At 31.9% G+C, this 19,751-nt stretch overlaps 5 protein-coding genes across 7 annotated transcripts in view; 3 read left to right on the forward strand and 2 right to left on the reverse strand.

Moving 5' to 3' along the window:
- The window catches only part of LOC108572518 (gem-associated protein 5), a 5,099-nt gene extending 2,889 nt beyond the window's left edge, over positions 1-2,210 (forward strand). Inside the window, exons 9-15 of the mRNA XM_017934770.1 lie at positions 34-270; positions 347-494; positions 569-826; positions 886-1,096; positions 1,180-1,386; positions 1,462-1,897; positions 1,981-2,210. Of these exons, the coding sequence (XP_017790259.1) occupies positions 34-270; positions 347-494; positions 569-826; positions 886-1,096; positions 1,180-1,386; positions 1,462-1,897; positions 1,981-2,210 (1,727 nt within the window). The remainder of the gene's footprint in view (positions 1-33; positions 271-346; positions 495-568; positions 827-885; positions 1,097-1,179; positions 1,387-1,461; positions 1,898-1,980) is intronic.
- A 199-nt stretch (positions 2,211-2,409) lies between these two features.
- Positions 2,410-3,870, reverse strand: LOC108572550 (nucleoporin Nup37). Its single transcript, XM_017934809.1, has 4 exons — positions 3,659-3,870; positions 3,194-3,391; positions 2,750-3,114; positions 2,410-2,662 (listed from the first exon to the last, which is right to left on the reverse strand). Exons 1-4 carry the CDS (start codon positions 3,806-3,808, stop codon positions 2,410-2,412), a joined length of 966 nt encoding a protein of 321 aa, XP_017790298.1. The 5' UTR covers positions 3,809-3,870.
- A 397-nt stretch (positions 3,871-4,267) lies between these two features.
- Positions 4,268-9,354, forward strand: LOC108572542 (exportin-5). Its single transcript, XM_017934794.1, has 9 exons — positions 4,268-4,330; positions 5,087-5,787; positions 5,862-6,170; positions 6,249-7,652; positions 7,737-7,997; positions 8,111-8,234; positions 8,321-8,657; positions 8,740-9,109; positions 9,187-9,354. Exons 2-9 carry the CDS (start codon positions 5,101-5,103, stop codon positions 9,352-9,354), a joined length of 3,660 nt encoding a protein of 1,219 aa, XP_017790283.1. The 5' UTR covers positions 4,268-4,330; positions 5,087-5,100.
- Positions 9,355-12,243: 2,889 nt separating this feature from the next.
- Positions 12,244-17,978, reverse strand: LOC108572529 (adenylate cyclase type 9). The gene is made up of 8 exons (XM_017934781.1): positions 17,922-17,978; positions 17,175-17,474; positions 15,646-17,108; positions 15,313-15,567; positions 14,758-15,209; positions 14,520-14,675; positions 14,201-14,400; positions 12,244-14,126 (listed from the first exon to the last, which is right to left on the reverse strand). Exons 2-8 carry the CDS (start codon positions 17,462-17,464, stop codon positions 12,446-12,448), a joined length of 4,497 nt encoding a protein of 1,498 aa, XP_017790270.1. The 5' UTR covers positions 17,465-17,474; positions 17,922-17,978; the 3' UTR covers positions 12,244-12,445.
- A 292-nt stretch (positions 17,979-18,270) lies between these two features.
- LOC108572545 (transcription initiation factor TFIID subunit 12) lies at positions 18,271-19,343 on the forward strand. Of its 3 annotated transcripts, none has more exons than XM_017934800.1 (4): positions 18,271-18,382; positions 18,522-18,869; positions 18,937-19,129; positions 19,216-19,343. In XM_017934800.1, the coding sequence occupies exons 2-4, from the start codon at positions 18,582-18,584 to the stop codon at positions 19,341-19,343; spliced, it is 609 nt and encodes a 202-aa protein (XP_017790289.1). In that variant the 5' UTR covers positions 18,271-18,382; positions 18,522-18,581. The 3 variants fall into 3 exon arrangements, with proteins under 3 accessions (XP_017790289.1, XP_017790286.1, XP_017790290.1); XM_017934801.1 differs by lacking the exon at positions 18,271-18,382 and adding an exon at positions 18,420-18,432; XM_017934797.1 differs by lacking the exon at positions 18,271-18,382 and having other exon boundaries at positions 18,405-18,869.
- Positions 19,344-19,751: the final 408 nt, after the last annotated feature.

A 19,751-nucleotide genomic window follows, 5' to 3' on the forward strand; every position in this document is an offset into this window, starting at 1 on the left:
ATTTTAATAACGATTTTTCATCATTTATTTCAGAGTCAGGAACAACATCAAAGGAAATGAAAAAGAAAACATCTGAGCGAACATCATATTTTGCGAAAAGCAATAATGCAGCAAATGAAAAAGTACCTTTACTTAACTCGCTTTTAAATATCATAAAAAGTATGAAAAGCGAAAATGTTAGTAGTGACGAAAGTCAGAATACGTCGTATCATATGATACCAATATTATTTTCAACACAAGACAGTTTTATGTCATTTTTATCGAATGAAAGTAAGTTTTTTATTATTAAAGTCAAATTTTATATTAAATTATTTATTATATTTTATATTTTTTTATCAATATCTAGAATGCTATCATAATGAAAAAAGTAAATATGATGTGATCACAGAGATAGATCTATGGTGTGATAATTTTAAACAAAACTTAGAGGAAGCTGCTAAAAAGAAACGCCTTAATGACTTCCTTGTTTCACTTTCAGCTAGTCTTTCTATGAAGTATGTAATATTATTTACTTTTTTCCAAAGGGTTAATAAAATCATAAGAATGATTTAGTAATAATATATTACAGAACATGGAAAGATATGTGTGAACTGTATGCACATCAATTAATAATTGAAGGCAATCCTTATAAAGCAGTGTCATATTTACTATGTATACATAAAACCTATAAAGCTATAGAAGTATTTCAAGATGCGAATTTATATAAGGAAGCGTATGTTCTTGCAAGGTGCAAACTCGAATCAGATGACCCAGTTCTGACAAATGTACTAAGGCATTGGGCAAAATATACTGTAAATACAGGCAATTTTGAAGAAGCAGCATATATGTAAGTAATCATAAATCATACGATAGATATCGTAAATAATTTTATAATTTAATTTTTAGTTATGCTAAATTAGGAGAATTTTCTGATACAATAAAATATCTTGCACGTCGTAAAGATGTTAGTACGTTAATGACGGCAGCTGAAATTGCTCTTTTATGCAATAATGATACTCTGGGAAAATCTTTAGCTGAGCAAACAATAGTTACAGCTTTGACAAATTCAGAATACAATTTAGTCCGAACTATAATAATTAAATTTCCATTTCTCAAGGTATATTTACGCCATATATGTTTTGTATCTATTTATTCGTTGTTTTAGCTAATTAATATTCCTTACAATGGACTTATTTCTAGTACCAAGAAATACATTTATTAACTCTGGAAGAATTCGAAAAAATAATTAAGAAAAATGTAAATGTTGATATGATACAAACATGGGTGAATGGGAAATCAAACTATGGCTTATTGCAAGCTTTGGAAACAATATGCGGGGATTGTAGTCCTCATTACACTGACTTATGTCAAAGTAACTTCTGTAATACTTTAGAAAACAAGAAAATGGTAAAAATCCAAATAGCTAACTTTTTTAAGACTAGAGATAATTTGATCATTATGTTTAATAATTTCTAATTTTAGTTATGCTTGAGCATCTCTCATGAATTTGCACTAGCTACAGCTTCTAGTGAAAAAGAACAGAAATTAAAACATATTGTTAATGCACTACACACAATTACTCAGTTTGAAACATTACACCCAGAAGAATTTCAAAATGGGAGCAGTCTTTTGTACAAAATTATTATACAGTTAGATTCTAAAAATTTAACAAATGAAAGAAGCATTTTTGCAAAAACTGACTATCCTGTATCAACTAGTTTAAGAGCTTATTTATGTTATGCCCTTCTAAAGTGGCTCGTATGCAATTTAGACGAAGAACCCGTTAGTAATGATATACAAACTTACATCAGTTTAATGGAACATTTACTGGAAGATGCATTAAACAAACGAACAGTGAAATACTGGTCAATAACGTATGAAATTAACAAACTTGGAAATCAAATAGCATCTGTTACAAGTAAGTTACTACATAGAAACGTTATCTGATTAATTATTAGTAATTAATCTAATTTAAAAAAATTGATACTAATTTTTTGTTAGACAAAACACAAGAAGAAGATAAAAATGATCAACATATAGAATCTCTTATGAAAGAATTGAATGCTTTAAACAGTGAAAAGAAACAATTGCTCAATGAATTAGTTTATGTTCCAAATCCTCTTATGGTTTATAGCAAAGCAAACGAATTAAGCTGCAAATTATTGGATATAACTATTCAAACTAAGTTATCAAAAATTATTTCCACGACATGGACAAATGCTACGACATAAATAAATCGTATATGTACTTAATATTTTGAACTATGATAAACAATGTGTTTTACGTTAATAGAACTAAACAACAATGAAATGTCCACTATAACAAAATATGACTTTTATTTATAAAAATTAACTATAATTACACAATATTTTCTATTTTATTAATAAAGAAATAATAATAGCAAAAATAATAAAATATTATAGCTATTTTTTAATTTGAAGTTACTTTCCAAAAACGAATTTCCCTGTCACTCGTCGCGCAAATATATGGTAACTTATAATGCCAAGTTATACCACCTATTAATTTGACTTGACCACAAAGTATTTCTTGTTCAATTTTTATATTTGTAACTTTCAATAAATTGTCTGGTCTTCCTATACTTGCTACAAAATGTTCATGAATAGGAGAAAATTTTACTGTTAATCCTCCTTCAATATGAAGAGGTTTTGATTCTAAAGGTGGGCTGAAAGTGAAAAATTTTCATTTGACATAAAGTAATTACTAATTTGTTTGTAATTTGATTTTTTAAATGCATGTATAGTTTTATTACCTAGGTTTAGATACATCCCATAGGATTAATTTTCCAGCTACCATAGCTGCAACTTTTAATGGATTGGGACCCCAATCAATTGACATTAAGGGAACAATATCTGCATCTAAAGACATAATTGCTTGTTGGCTTCGCACATCATACATGTGAATCAATCCATTTTTTTCTCCTACAAGGAGCTTGCCAGATTTTTCAGAGTGAAAACATACACTCATTCCAGGAGATGTTAAATAAAATGTGGATATACATTTTTCATCTTCTTTCACAGCCCAAAGTTTACAAGTATGATCATCCGATACAGAAGCCAATATTTCACCTTCAGTTTCATAACAAAGTGAATTTATATAATCCTTATGTCCATCCATCTAGTATTAAAAAAATCATTGTTAACAATATTTATTGACAATAAATAAATTGCACATTTACTATAACTTTTCACTTTACCTCACATACAGTATTTTCATTCATATCACTGCTATATAATCTTATTTTGAAATCTGCTCCAGCAACACAAAACATTATAACTTTTGGAACAACGCTTAAGGAGGTTTCAGGACTCCAAGCAATAGCATGTGGTCTAGTATCATGACGAAATGTTCTAAAAGGATTGTAAGCTATGTCTTCTACTGCTTCATCTTCATCCTTACCAAATCAAAATGTTATTTATTCCGAAATAAACTTTTTTATAATTCTATTATCTATTTTTTGAATTGATTAACATTTTTAGAAAATTAAAATATACGTTGCATATTTTTCAACTTAATCAGGAAATAATCTTTAAGTTACACTTTAAATTTTTATTATAAGAAATTATCTTCATAAAATATCAATTATATGTATTATGCAAAGTTTGAAAATTAAAAATTCACTGTGTGCGTACACGTAGATGATGAAACTTGATGATTTTACCTGAAATTTAATAGTACCAATAACAATTTCTTCAGCCAAGGCGACACAAATTAATTGTTGAGACCATTCGTAAGGGGATAATTCGACACAATATATTTGCTTAGAGAAATGTAATTGAAATATAGGTGGTGTAGTCAAAGCTTCATCCATCGTGTATTTGTATTATTGCGACCAATATAAGCGACGTGCTCGTATTACGATCAACAAGAAAACACCGGCATAACCTTTAAAGTTCTATCAATTAAATTCATTTGAAAGTTTCACTGGGAAAAGTCTCTACGAACATATAAGAAAGGTAAATGATCGTTACGATTCTACTTTTTAGTTCATCAATCTTTTTGCGGTGTAATTATTGCAAATAACCATTACGTTATAACCGTGATTAGGATTCGTATAAACAAAAAACATACACGCGCTGTAAGGAGAGGTTAGGTTGAATTTAAACCGTGTAGAGGGCAGTAGGTATTTTACGTGTGCTATATGTAATCGTTCAACGTGCCGCATATCTCTCGAAAGCGAACTTCTTTGACTAAATATAAGATCACCACTTGTACACGCCGCGAGTTTTTGACTCCTTAAGCGACCATCAGATATGAATTGACAAGCTATACTGGCAGAATTCTTGCCAAACGTGTATCTTCGATCCGTCTCGATCTACGATCGCGTTACGAGGTAGGTGCCTTCTGTCAAGGCATGCTTACCAGGGCATGCTACACAACTTTACAAGCTGCTTCGCCTCGTGTTTTTCTTGCATTATAATTACGCGATTTCACGTCATTTAATTTCTTTGCATATTTCTAGGAATCTCTATAAATTTTCATAGAACGCACGGGATTTCGATATCTTTTACGAGTCACGTTTATTTCTATTCATTTCGACCGTGAATTTGAATTCTGAAAAAATGTCATTTAACGAAATTTAAGTGTTTCTTATTCGATTTTATTTGTTTGAAATTTGTGCCAAATGGTAAAGATTTGCACGTTGTTTGTAAATATTGTATGTTCATGGACACTGAATTTTACCTTACCTTGATATATTGTATTTATAAAAGTGCTTTAAATGATAGAAAAAAGTGTTAATGGTTTTTATCATTTGAAGAAGGAACAGATAATGTGATTGGTATGTTTTACACATATGTTTTAGAGGTCAAATATTTGAGTATCAATTTTATGACTTAAACGTTACAAAGTTACAACAAATAAAAATATTCATCTTTATACATGTTAAAAAAAGCTGTTAGATACTTACAAAGATTCTTATAATCTTATATTGTACATTTTTAATGAATATATTCATTATATATTGTATATTACATTATTACCAATGTAATTGTAATATAAATTAAAATAAAGAAAATGAAAATTTAAGTAAAAATAACAACAAATATACATGCAAAATGTAGCAAGTAATTATTGCTTTCAATTACAGTGCAATAGGTAGGAATGGAGTTCGGGGTGGGCAGTGTTGCTCAGATATCAGCAGAACTTGCTCAAGTGGTAGAGGTGATGATGTCACCAGTTGTACCACAACAGCAACGTTTGGAAGTATATAATGCTTGTGAAAGATTTAAAGAAACATCTCCCCTATGTGCACAATGTGGATTATATCTAGCCCAGAAAGCTCCAAACAGAAGTTCTGTAGTACGTCATTTTGGACTTCAACTTATGGAACATTGTATTAAATATCGATGGACACAAATATCTCAATCGGAAAAAATATTTATAAAAGAAAATGCAATGAAATTGCTTCAAGAAGGCACAGAACCATTATTACAAGAGGAAGCACATATCAAAGATGCACTTTCTCGTGTTGTGGTAGAAATGATTAAAAGGGAATGGCCACAACAATGGCCTACACTCCTAGCAGAACTCAGTCAAGCTTGTACAAGGGGTGAAAGTCAAACAGAGTTGGTCCTTCTAGTGTTTTTAAGACTTATAGAAGATGTTGCACTTTTACAAACTTTGGAGTCCAATCAAAGAAGAAAGGATATATATCAAGCACTTACTACAAACATGGCTGAAATTTTTAGTTTTTTTTTAAGATTAATGGAGCAGCATATTTCAGAATTTCAAAAGAAAAGCAGTTTAGGTTGTACATCTGAGGCAGCAGCACACAGTAAAGTTGTACAGGTAAATTTAATTTAAAGATTTCTAAAAATAAAATTATGTTTATGAAATTAATGCTAATTATTGTTACATAACAGGTAGTATTATCTACACTAACTGGGTTTGTGGAATGGATTTCAATCAATCATGTCATGGCTGAAGATGGTAGATTACTACAAATATTATGTCTTTTGTTGGGAGACCCAATATTTCAGTGTTCAGCAGCTGAATGTTTATTACAAATTGTAAATCGTAAAGGAAAAGCTGAAGACAGGAAACAGTTGATGATTTTATTTTCTGAAGATGCTTTGAGATATATTTATACAGCAGCAACTGCAGCACCTCCTGTTACTGGAACAAACGAATTTCATGAAAATCATTACTTGTTTTTAAAAAAACTGATACAGGTAAATTTCAGTTTATTAAAACAGATTATTAATTGTAAATAAGCTATAGTTAATAATATATATTAATTTTAAATTCAGGTGTTAACTGGAATGGCAACTCAATTATGTACACTTTGGGGCAAAGATGATAGCTCCAGCATTCGACCAACACATTTCAATATATTTTTAGATACTGTATTGACTTTCACCATGTATTCAAGTTTAACATTAACTCACATGGCAAATGCAATCTGGATAATGCTGTATAAACACGAGCAGATAAAGCAAGATCCATTGTTATTAACTTACATACCAAAATATGTAGAAAATACAGCGCCAAAGATTATAAAAGTCGTATATCCACAAGGTAGACAAGCTAATGGAATGAGTGCATATTGTCTCGCGGACTATGATTCGGTAGAAGAATTCAATGTTTTTTATCATCGGTTCAGAAGTGATTTATTGGAAGGATTTCGACAAGCAACAATGGTAGCACCACTAGTAACATTTAGTTATGTACAACAGTGGTTAACAGCTAAAATAACAAAGGGTATAGCAGACCTTCGATATCAAAGTGATCAGAATGATCCACAATATCTTGAATGGGAAGCTCTTGCACAAGCGTTAGATTCGGTTGTATCAAGAATTCTTCTGATCAACGAACGACCAAGTGTACAAACTGGCCTTCAATTATTGGAATTATGTCTCGGTTATTCTCCACAAGATCCTTGGGTGTTATCTGCGCTACTTTCTTGCATCAGCGCTCTTTTTGTATTCTTATCTATGTCAACTGGTTCAATGGCTATGCCAGGAGTAGCTATCCTACCTAGAGTCCTGGAGAAGATCTTTGCTGCTCTGGTATTTGAAGCACCTGGTGAAACAAAGGGTACTCGATCTAAAGCAGCAAAGAATGTAAGACGACATGCAGCTAGTCTCATGATTAAAATCAGTCTGAAATATCCACTACTGCTCCTTCCAGTTTTCGAACAAATACATACGATGGTTCGTGGTTTAGCAATAGAGCCTAGTCCATTATCTAAGATGGAAACTACTTTGCTGTATGAAGCACTGTTATTAATATCAAATCACTTTTGTGATTATGAAAGACAAACGAGATTCGTTGCCGAAATAATTGGTGATGCATCAGCAAAATTTATCGCGCTTGGATCCGAATCGTTTAAAGGGCCACTTGAATTAATGAGATTTGTAGGTTTGGACCGATCACCCGTTGAAAATGTTACGGAAGACCCAGCATGTCAAAATCGAAGCGACTTAATGATTTGCATTTGTACGATATTGTGTGTTGTGAAACGGTGTTCCATCCCGGATGATCCAGATCGTGCTGCAAGAGGCAGTTTTGTAGCTGCACTTAGCGAAAGTGGAAATCCGATATACAGAAATCCTGCTACACCACATGTGATTCCAGTATTGCCAACACTTTTTGCATTGCTCAGAACGATGAATGCTCTATTTACGCCTGCTGCTTTAGCAGCTTTATCGGAGGTAATTAAAGATATTGATAGCTTTCCTGTTTATTTAACAATCGAAAAGTATTTTTTTTTCTATTTCCTATTTGTTTTTATTTAGGGATACAAAAATGCTCACGAATTGTTGGAAGTAGAAAAAGCGTATTTGTTAGGTTTAAATAACACAAACGATAATGAACGAGTTTCTGAACCTGACCAAACTTCGCTTACGGCTTTAATTCGAATGCAATCGTTTCTCAATACTATTCATGATATATGCTATCATATGCTAGGCAGCGGATGTCATATGATTGGGAGAGATTTCTACCAGTTACCTGGCTTAGCACCGGCACTTATTAATTCAGTTTTCTCTAATATGGAGGTAAGACTTTATTATTTGTTTTATTTGATTGTAACGATATATACAAATGAAAACGAGCAAATATAACAAATTTTTCATGCTTTAATAATAATAATTTTATTTATTTTTCTCAGATGATCCCAGATTATAGATTACGACCAATTATACGCGTTTTCATGAAGCCATTTATATACTCTTGTCCACCTGCATTTTATGAAAGTGTTCTAGTACCTGTACTGGCCCATGTTTCCACGCATAGTAAGATATTTTTATCTTTTATTACAGCATTCATTTTATTTGTTTTTGATGTACATTCATTTACTATTTAATGATTTTTTAACAAGTGTGCCAAAGGTTAAGTGCGAAGTGGCAGTATATCGCACATCTCTATGAATCTGGTGGTTTAGATGAAGAAAATACCGACACACAAGAAGTTATTGCTGATATGTTAAATCGAAATTTGACGAGAGACTTTGTGGATGTGTTGAAAGTAGCTCTTGTTGGTGGTGCTGCCAGCGATGCAACACCTCCTGATATTATGGAACAAGACAGTGGAGGCATGGCCGTAGATCCTCCTTCGTCGCGTGGAAATTGCATAGTCGCTGAAGTAGTTAGCGAGTTAGGAACTGTTGTTCTTCGTCACCCGTCTACGTGCCACAGTGTTGTTTTATGTGTTTTAGGGTAATAAATTTAAATGTAACCTTTTATCTAATATTTATTCCAAAATAGAATTCATTTAAAATAAGTAATTTATACTGTGCAGGGCTTTAGCTTGGAACGATTCAAATGCCAGTTTGAAGGCTACAACGTTAACTGGGCCTGTTGTACGAGCATTAGCCGCTGATGGCAGCTTAACACCTGCCATGGCAGCACATATTATGGTAGCTATTCTTCAAGGCTTACAACTTCACGGACAACACGAAGCCAATCAAGGTTCTTTGATAACCTTGGGTGCACAAGTTTACGAATGCCTACGACCTAAATTTCCGAATATCATTGAGGTAATGCAGAAAATTCCGGGCGTTAATCCTACGGATTTACAACGTTTCGACGAAAAGATGGCTGTAGTTAGTACTAAGGGAAATAAAGTTGAAAAGGGAAAGAAAGATCTATTTAAGAAAATCACAAATCAGGTAATATTGATAGGATCATACTTAAAATAAAGAAGAAAGCTATAGTACACTGTTTACACATGTTATGTATATTACAGCTTATCGGTCGAAGTGTTGGTCAGTTGTTTCGCAAGGAAGTTAAGATAGATAATTTACCACGAATAGAAGTTTTTGGAAACAACAGACAACGAGCAATACGCGTGGATGAAGTATCTGAGAATTCGACTGATAGCGGGTTCGCAGCTTTGTTTGCAGGACCTACGTAGCAGAAACTCCATTTAGATGACCATATTGCGTGCACATGGTCTGAATTAATAAATAGTAATAAATCATCGTGAAAACGATTTCCTACAAGAAAAGATTGAACTATATACATAAAAGAATCCTGTAACTGAAATAAGAGGACTTCATAGAATAAGTTCTTTTTAAGCAGATTTTTGTTTTTAAATTATTCGTAAAGTTGAACGCGTGCATACACAGTCTGGGCGACACAAGTTACACTTAACTACTTTACTTATATACTGGATAAATAATAAAATTAAAATGAAATACGCTTACGCACACGTTCAACATCGTTTGTGAATAGACTGTAAAAACAAAAGAATAAAATCCAATATTTGTGAAACCCTCTTATTTTTGACTCGGGACTTTAACGTATACAGAAAACTTTGTTTCTCGAATATCCAGGGTGTGCGCGCGTGCATGTGTGTGTATGTATTGTATGCGTGGTGCGTATAGATACGCACGTGTAACATAAAAAGAAGACATTTGTCGCTAAATAAGAACTTACAGCACGTCTGATAAAACAAACTAAACGAATCTAACTATAATAGGTTATCGAACAATTGTATATTAAGTCTTACGCATTTATTACTATTTCTTTGGATTTACATAAAATCTTTTGTAACAATGTAAAACAGCATGGTTTTCAGCGATCACGCGATGTGTAGCACAGTTTTTGTAAACAATATTTCATTAATGTACAATACAAAGATTGTTGATTTATATAAAACAATTTTACGATTTGGTATAAAAATTTGTATTCGAATTGATTATAATTATTTTTAATCAAGAGAAAAATGTGTACATTTATCAACACTTTTTGAAAACGCTGTACATTATATGTTTCATATGATTATTCTAAAAAATTTTATAGGTATCTTTATTGTTTTGCAAGAACATAAAGTAAACCTTCTTTTAAGATAATATTATTTAATGCTAAAATTTTATTTAGGTATCTTTATTGTTTGTTAAAATGATTTTTTGTTCGGTACATGTTACAACAATTAAATGCAACTTTTATTTATCATTTAAAATTGACAACAATGCAGCATTTTAGATGCTTATATGTGAATCGAACATGTAATATTTCCACGTTTCGTTGTTATTTCTTTTTAGTTACTTTAATTAATTCTATTTCATTATTGTGAATAATACAGCACTGTAGCTGTCGCATGACAATTGGATTAGTACTTTACGCTATTGCCATTACACATCAAATAGTGGCAATATTTTACATAAAATCATAGATGTTACACGATCACTACATTACGTGACAATCATCACGAATTCAGAAGTTATATGGTGAAGCACATTGTTGACAAAAATGAAACATTATCGCAATAGAGACTGTGCTAGTCAAAAGATTTATAATGCTGGCTATATAAAGATTTTAAATCATACCAGTGCCGTTTGTTAATTCGATGTATGTTGAAATGATAATTCAAATAGCAAAATTTGATATTAAATTATATCTCCCGTTAAATACAGTCAATTTGCCTATCATATTAATGTCGCATATGTTATACAACAAAATTTATAAAGATCTATATTTTCCAACAAAATAATATTAAAATTGTATTATAACAAAGTACAAGTTTTTAATCAGTTTCATATTTTATTACTAGTTAAACCAATTACGGCGTTAGAGTTTAACAATTTTTTCTTTAAAGTATGCGATTATATGCACATTAAATAACAATGAAATTAAAATATTCTGCCCATAAATATTCCTTCAGTTTATTTACACTTGTAACTATACTTTCGTATAAATTGTAAAATCTATTAACACATTTCGAAATAAGTACGAATAAGACAATGTTAAAATCCAAGACATATTTTATAATTTTTTATAAGTATGTACGTTTGCGCATACAAAAGTGGGATATTTAAAAGGGCTTCATGTATTGAACTTCTAAAAATTGTCTAAAGTACAACTGCAGCAAAATGCCGAAAATATTTCACTGTTTTTATATCATCTTGTATATCTTTTCACCGATATTAAAAAAAAAGAAAAAGTAAAACATTAGATTAAAAAATGACGGAATGGTAATTTATAAATTACGGCTTTATTATTGATATAGTAATCAATGCAGTAAATCCTGAAACAATATTAGGATAAGATATACCAATAAATTCTCATTTCTATCATACGTCTAACTAAAACAGAATGCAAGCTTCGCATGGAATCATTGAGAATTATGGTAACCTTAAAACAGGTTCTTCACAATATAATATTCATCGTGCGAAAAATTAACGAGAAACAATATACACTGAACGAGTACTTGTAGCTAGAGCAAGTATAGAGGCTCCACCATAATTTGCTGAAGAAATAAAACTTAAAGAACGTTTTGAGATTCGAGGTTTTTTTTTTATGATATTGAGTTATTTTGAAAGTTATTCGACGTATTTTTTTTTTGTTTAAATTGCAATATAAATAGTTCTAATTAGTTATTCGCGCTACAAAAGGAAATCAATTGTATAGTCTCACACGAATTGGAAGAATTAAGAAAAGAAAACATTAGAAAGCTTTTTACAGATATGATAACAAATAGTTATCTAATAAGTCGCACGTTTTATACTAGGAACTTGACGACGACCAAAGTCGGTCATTTAATATACGTTCATTCGTTCATTCGCATCGTTCGTCCATTCAGCACACAAACAATGAAGATGCGTACTATATTTGTCTCGATAGATGTTTTTCGTACAGATTTTTCGGAACAATATTAGGCAAAAATTTCATTACTTCGAATCAATTTGATTTTTGTACTTTTTATAAAGGTAGGTTTTGGTAGGTTTCGCATCTGATACTCTTAAATTACGTAAAAAAATACAGTGAACATTTCGTTAAGAATAAATATCTTTAATGAGCGAGCAATTAAAGAGTAAGGTACGCTTTTCAGGTGTGTAACGTTAACGGTACTATTTATATACCGCAGATTCATACAATTCTTAACGAGATCGAAATGTTGCTAGAAGCCTGATTCGGAAAAGATTATATGCTCGATATAGATGTAACGTGTAAAAGATTAATTTCTTTAACAACCGACTTGATCATTAGGCATCTGAAAAAATTTAAGTGCTCGTCGTTGTATCAATATGGTTCTTTTTTCCTATTAATAAAAACACGTCCATATTATCTTTTCCCTTAACATAGACTTGGCCACGTGGCTCGAACTCGTATTGTTCTGACAGAACATCTAAAACATTCTTGGCTACCTGTATTCTTCCAGCGACTCCAGTCGAATCCATTCTAGATGCTATATTTACAGCGTCACCCCATATATCATAATACAACTTCGTAGCTCCGATTACTCCGGCCGTAACGTCACCATAATTAAAACCGATTCTCAAAATTAATTTAAAACCTAATAAATCTCGATTGAAATCGTTTATTACTTTATGCATCGCCACAGCAAAATCTAATAATTGAAATAGATGCGCATACTCGTGTTCACTTTGCTGCCTAACCTGTGGATTTAAACCGCTTGCCGCCATAAACGTGCTACCAATAGTTTTAATCTTTTCCACATTCGAGAATTCCGACTTTTCTAACAACTCGTCGAAGTCACCGATAAGTTCGTTAAGCACACGCAAATATTCTTTACCACCTAAATAAGATTCGTCATAAAGTTCATTAAAGTTCACTATGCTTGCAAAGATGATTCCTACGGCTTTGTGATTTTGCGAATACTTAGCAGTGGTTTTTAGCTGATCGGCAACGTATTTTGGTATAATATTATGTAAAAGCCAATCGGCTTGATTTTTCATAGACTGTACACAACTTTTATCCCGCGCGGCTACTGCATTCCCATGAAAACTTAACCGATAACTAATTTCGAACTCACGATTTAGAAACCAAACTAACAAAAGTAAAAGTATCATATCTAAAAAAATCTCGGAATTGTATAATCGTTCGTTGTACCTGACTTCTGCCTCTTGTTGTCTCATAAAAGCGGTTTTCATTGTGGAATTTGATGAGAAAATAGGACTATTATTCGATATCTTTTTTGTAGCAGTTTCATTAAGTTGATTCCTAATTAAATCAGTAACACGTTGATTCATCGAAGACTGTGTATAATTTAACGAGTTGTTGAGAAATTGATTACCGAGATTTTCTTGATTATATAATACGTGATTCATCACGAGATAAAGAAACAATACACCCATGAATGTCACTAAAAAATTTTTCATCCAGCAATTCAGTTGCGTGAAATTACAAAAATGAACTAAAGCAACAAAGATCAAGTAGCCGTAATAGTATTCAAAATTATTTAAACTATGAAAGTTACTGCACGTATAATTAAGGAGAATTGATGTAATTGGTAAACCGACTAAAATTGCACCACAAATATGCCAAGGATACCATTGCGAAAAGAATTTAAATATTCGTTGTGTCAATGTTGCATGGACCATATTCGGATATAAAAGCTGACGAATACAAAGTGACACCGCTATAATTTGAATGGTAGTAGCATACACAAAAAAAATCATATAGTATAACGTTGGTTCGCAAAGTAAAAACAGTGAGACCGTAACGGCAGTGTAAACCAACGCCGATATTAGAATATCAAAGTACGTATTGAATCTCGAGGTAGCTAGAGTAGGTGGATTTCCACTGATACATTCGCTAACCTTGTGAGCATTCTCTCTGTACTCCTTTTCCATTTCTTTGTTCTTGAAAAAGAGAGTCAAACTCGAAAGTGGCGGTTTTACGAAGTATGATCGTTGAGAACTTACGTTATCTTGAACACACCTTTACGAAAAACAAAATCATACGGATTATATTTTTTTAACACGTATAAAATAACATTAGCTTAGTTTATTTACCTGATTAATTGTAGATCAGATTGTTTTCTTAATTTATGAAAACATGCACCAAAAGTGTCCGTAACAGCTGGGGGAAATGGATAGGGTGGTACCGAAGAAGACGGCTCATGAACAGAATTTAAAGTCGAACTAGAAGTATAATAGCCACTCACTCTGTGTGTCAGTAAATCTCCCTGAGCCATACCATTCATCAAAAATAACTAAAATATGAAAATTAACTGCAGGAGCGAAGAGAACATGCTGACACTGCCATTTGTTGAAATTTTAATATTACAGTATCTTTAATATAGTTATATCATTATCTATCGAGTAAGCATACCTGTTGCTGTATACTGCTACGTCTACTATTACTTCTGATACCAGAATCTTTCCTACTACACATAGAAGAGGCACGACTGAGTGGCTCTTGACCAGACAATAAAGGACTAGAAGGTATAGGATTTGGATCCATTTCAATATCATTTTGAGATGTATTCTGCAAAGAAATACAACTTATATACGAATGAGATGACATAGTTGAAAATTAAAATAAGAACTTTTATCGATGCGATTTTGACCTGCCTAAATCCATTGCGATCTTCGTATGATTGAGATTCAGTTTTTGATCGTTCGGCAATAATTGCTTTGGCTTCTTCCATTTCTAGAGGAGTCATTTCTTCAGTAGTTCGTTGTCGCTGTAAATATTTCCACGGTTTGTTCCGCATTTTTTTCTTCCCATAACTGGCAACAGATATCGGACTTTTACTTGCATCCTCCTTTTCATCTGCGGTATCGGTATCTCCGTTTTCGGAATCTAGAATACTTGGCAGAGAATTTGCTTTCATTCTGTAATTACTTGTATTAGTAACCATGTGGAGATAATGACATTTTGATTTAGATTGACTATTACAAGAGGCCAAACGATGACGCGACTGCATCAAAGGCGATATACTTTTCGGAGATGTAATATTCATTATGAATTGAGAGGTGAAATCTGATTTTCGACCTTTAATGAAATAAGTTTTAATACCTGTAATGAAAAAAAATTGGTTTTATATAATTTTAAAGATGAATTAAGATGAATAAGTAATATATTATTTTCTGTCTATATATAAAAGTATAATTATTAATACCATTTATTAAATCTCCTTCTTCTGTAAGATATCTATCATTAAGGAAGCTTAATGTTTTTTCACTCAAGTGAACTCTTCCTGGTTTTCCTGTACTTTCTAATTTATTTGCTAAAGTCACATCATTAGACCAGACATCAAATTTAAACCTTTTAGTGCCCACAATTCCACAGAGTACAGTTCCAGTATGCACTCCAACCCTCATATTAACACCCTCTCTTCTTTCAATATCAAATTGTTTTATAGCTTCTATCATGGCTATTGAAGTATATGTAATAATTATTTTATACATACATATTTCATTTGTACGATATAATAAGAAAAAAGACAATATACCTAATCCCATTTCAATACAACATTTTGCATGATCTGGCCTTGGCTCTGGACACCCACTTACACAATAATAACAGTCTCCCAATGTAGAAATCTTCTCACATCCATGATGTTCACATAAATCGTCGAATCTTTCGAAAAGATCATTTAAAATGCCAACCAATTCTTCCGCAGTTTTATTGGAACTCATTCGCGTAAACCCAACAATATCGGCAAATAGGATACTAACGTTTTCCATTGAATGCATATTGAATGGTCGAAATAATGAACGAATATCTGTATTATTGGACGGTATCGAACCTTTTTTTAAAGAATCCTCCCGTTCCCTTCCACGTTCGCTTTCTTCCATTAACCAATCTGCGACTTTAGGCGGCATCACTGAATGAATCATTTTCTCTTTAAGTTGTTTTTCCATTTCTAACTGACGTCGAACCAATAATGATTGACCCACTTTCATAAACGTACCACGCATTCTTACAAAAGTCATTATTAAAATATGTATACCTATCAGATGAATGCAGACCTGCATTAAGATTCTTATTCCAAGATTCGTAGAAAAATAATTATCGTCCGAAAATGATCGGTTAGATATGTTGCTACTTAACAAATAGTTCGATATTTCACCATTATTATGAGTTAATATATTTTCTCTCAATATCGAAGTTGCATTGTTTATACCTTTGGAGATTAAATCATTAGACGAAGCGTTTATAGTGGAATTAACGTTGCCTATTGTTGACATTATGCTAGAATTTAAGTTCTTAATAACATTTGTATCATTCAAAACTCCAGACATCTTTCCAATCATAGTTTCTTGATTTAAATTCATTCCCAGAGCAGATAACAGTGTTGAATTCTGAGAATCTGATACTTGTTTCGTACTTGCAGTTGTATATTCGTTGTCATCGTGCATCACATTAAAAAATTGACTGTTATTAAAGTTTTTCAAAAATGAGTATGCAGGTGCTGATATTTTGTTGTAATCTATAATGGCATCATTCCCTGTTGAAGTATTTGAGAAAACATATTTGCTAAAAAAATGTTCTCTTGCACTTTTTGAACCATATAGGTAGGCAGTCAAAAATTCAAATAGAAATGAATAAATCGTTGATATTCCCACGCAAGCATACAGCGGCATTGGTAAGACAGTGTAAATTAATAACAAAATCTCAGAACATAATGCAAAATGTCCGACTAGAGTTAAGCCATCTATATAAGGTGGTACTATTGTGAGAAAAAGTAAAGACAGAATGCAAAGCATGGATGCAACACCCAATGAAATTGGTAACACATAACTCTTATAATAATCTGTATGTGTTAAATATAAGACTGCTGATACCATTGCTCCGACAATAGTGAAAACTGCTGCTATGGCTGGCCATGTTGTAGTACTGTATTCTGTTCCAATTATAACAAAATATACCAGCCATGATAAAGAAACCAACAAAATGTATGTTAAAGCATACCTAAAATGATACATATTAGTATATTCATTATAAGATTAAACACACATGCAATACTGTGTTACATACCGGAATCTTAATCTAATTTGTGGAAAGGCACTTCTTTTAAATTGATCTTCAAGTATTTCTGAATCAAATCTAGGATTCCACCAAGATCTTGGTGCTGCACGTTCGAATGGTACTGGAAGGCTAATTCCACAACATCCAAGTCCTTGTCCACTATGTGCCAAATATGTTTGTATATATGGTGCTAAAGATATATGGATTTCATCTGCAGCATCTTCGCTATCATCTTTAGCTCTTGTAAAACTAACAGATGAGCTTCGTTTTCGATTTAAGGGAGGAGTCATACTTGACATTCAAATAGCACTAAAAATATGTAGAACTTAAAAGTATGTATAGAAGTATAAAATGAAAAGTGAAAATAGATAATTTTATGTTACAATATATATACATATGAAAAGAAAATAATTATTTAGTAAATACACTATATAATACAATTAGTTTCATAAAAAATATTGCCATAAGAATAAAGTATCATCAATATATGTATATATTTTGTTAGTATATTATTTGTTGTAAAACATTGAGTTCAAATAACAGTTCTATTTCTAAATAAGCATTTATTTTTTAATCATTTCATAATACAGATGAAATTACAAACAATACATTCGGTATAGGGTTCATCCAATTATTAAAGAAGTGGTTATAAAACATTTATTTCAAATGACAGCATGCTTTATCAATATCATATGATATCATGATAAAAACAAAATATGCGTTTAAACATAGTAACTATACGGTCAAGAAACTTACAGCCAGTCAATTCACCTTGATCACTGGCGAAATCGCCACAAAACTAAGGAAATCATCCTCCCCGCTGGCATTGGAGATTCTTCCTGAAATCAGCTAGCTTCGAAAAATGCCATTTTGGTTTTCGTTCTTTTTGTGTGGTATTCTCAACGTTTGCGAGAGAAATTAACGTTATATATACCACCGAAACTTCAACCAAATTCTTTGCAGTAAACTCAAGGTTGTATATTATTAAAAATTATCGTTTAAACGTTTCGAATTTTCTCTTCTGTAATGCACCATAGCCATCTTGAATCTATCGATGACAGCGCCCACAACTAGAAAGCTATTCATTCTTTACAGACAAGCTGAACTAAGCGTTACGGGGATCCAGTACTCGCTATGGGGAAATATTTAGCGCAAAGTTCAAGACATTGTGATGTGAAACATTTCAAGTATTAACGACATATGCGCCACCTCAAGTGGTAAACATTCACATCACTTTCATATAATACGACAAACGCGTATCTAGAAAGTTATGTCATTAAAGAATATATCGCGCTTGTGTCGCACGGTAGTTCGGTAAATCTGCATTGGATGATAACAAACAGCTATGTTTTACAGGTTACGACTATTTGAATTTACTTAAATAAAAGAAACGTAGTAAGTAAAGGAATTAAGAAAATGTCACAACAAACGGCACTCATACAAACTACCAACGCCGGATCTGACATGACACCTGTGCTTGGTAGTTTACAATCTATTGGACCTAACACTCAGGCATCATCTACCGTGCCTAATATACAAAGTGGTAATACAGTAGTACAGATATTACAGCCTCAGACACAATCTCAACAGACGCAATTTGTATCACAACCTTCAAAACAGCAGGTAGTGCAGCAACCCTCAACACAACAACAACAGCAGCAACCGCAACAGCAACAGCAAAGTTCCTTCAATGATTTTCCACAGGTATGTTTTTGATTATAAAAAATATAAATTTTGTTTTATTCAATGTTTTACATTGTTTTAATTTCAGTTTTTAACTAAAACACGACTTCAAGATCTTGTGAAAGAGGTAGATCCCACTGAACAATTAGATGAAGAAGTAGAAGAAATGCTTTTGCAGTTGGCAGATGATTTTGTAGAAACAACTGTAAATGCAGCATGTTTGTTAGCTAAGCATCGTCATGCAAACACTGTAGAAGTAAAAGATGTACAATTACACTTAGGTGAGTTATGAAAAATAGTTATAAACAAATATTTATGGACATAATCTACTGATTAAATGTATTTATGCGAATTATTCAACTTTTAGAAAGAAATTGGAACATGTGGATACCTGGTTTTGGCACAGATGAAGTACGCCCATACAAACGTGCAACAGTTACTGAAGCACATAAACAAAGATTGGCACTTATACGAAAATCAATCAAAAAATATTAGTCTTCCTGTATGTTTCATCCTATGTTGTTATTTTATCTTTAAGTGACAATTCTTTTATATTTACATGACAGTATACTTTATAATAATGCATCATTAATATTTGCAAAAGAAAGAAAATTATAAATTATATATAGTTTTTTGCGGTATATAGTTATAGTATGAAACAACTTTAATATTGAACAATAACCAAACTGTTATTTTTGAAAAGAGTTAATAGTTGCTTCAATATAATGTGAATAAGAAATAGATAAATAGAAATTATACGAATATATGCATTCAAATATCCTATTATCTTAATGAGATGTTACATAATGTGATTTTCGCTACTCTGCAGTCTTTATGTAATATCCTAAGTCTGTATAAAAGAAAATTTTCACTCAAGAAATAAAAATTCATTTATTTTATTTA

The sequence above is a fragment of the Habropoda laboriosa genome, unplaced genomic scaffold, assembly GCF_001263275.1.
Source record: "Habropoda laboriosa isolate 0110345459 unplaced genomic scaffold, ASM126327v1 scaffold129, whole genome shotgun sequence".
Taxonomy (NCBI): domain Eukaryota; kingdom Metazoa; phylum Arthropoda; class Insecta; order Hymenoptera; family Apidae; genus Habropoda; species Habropoda laboriosa.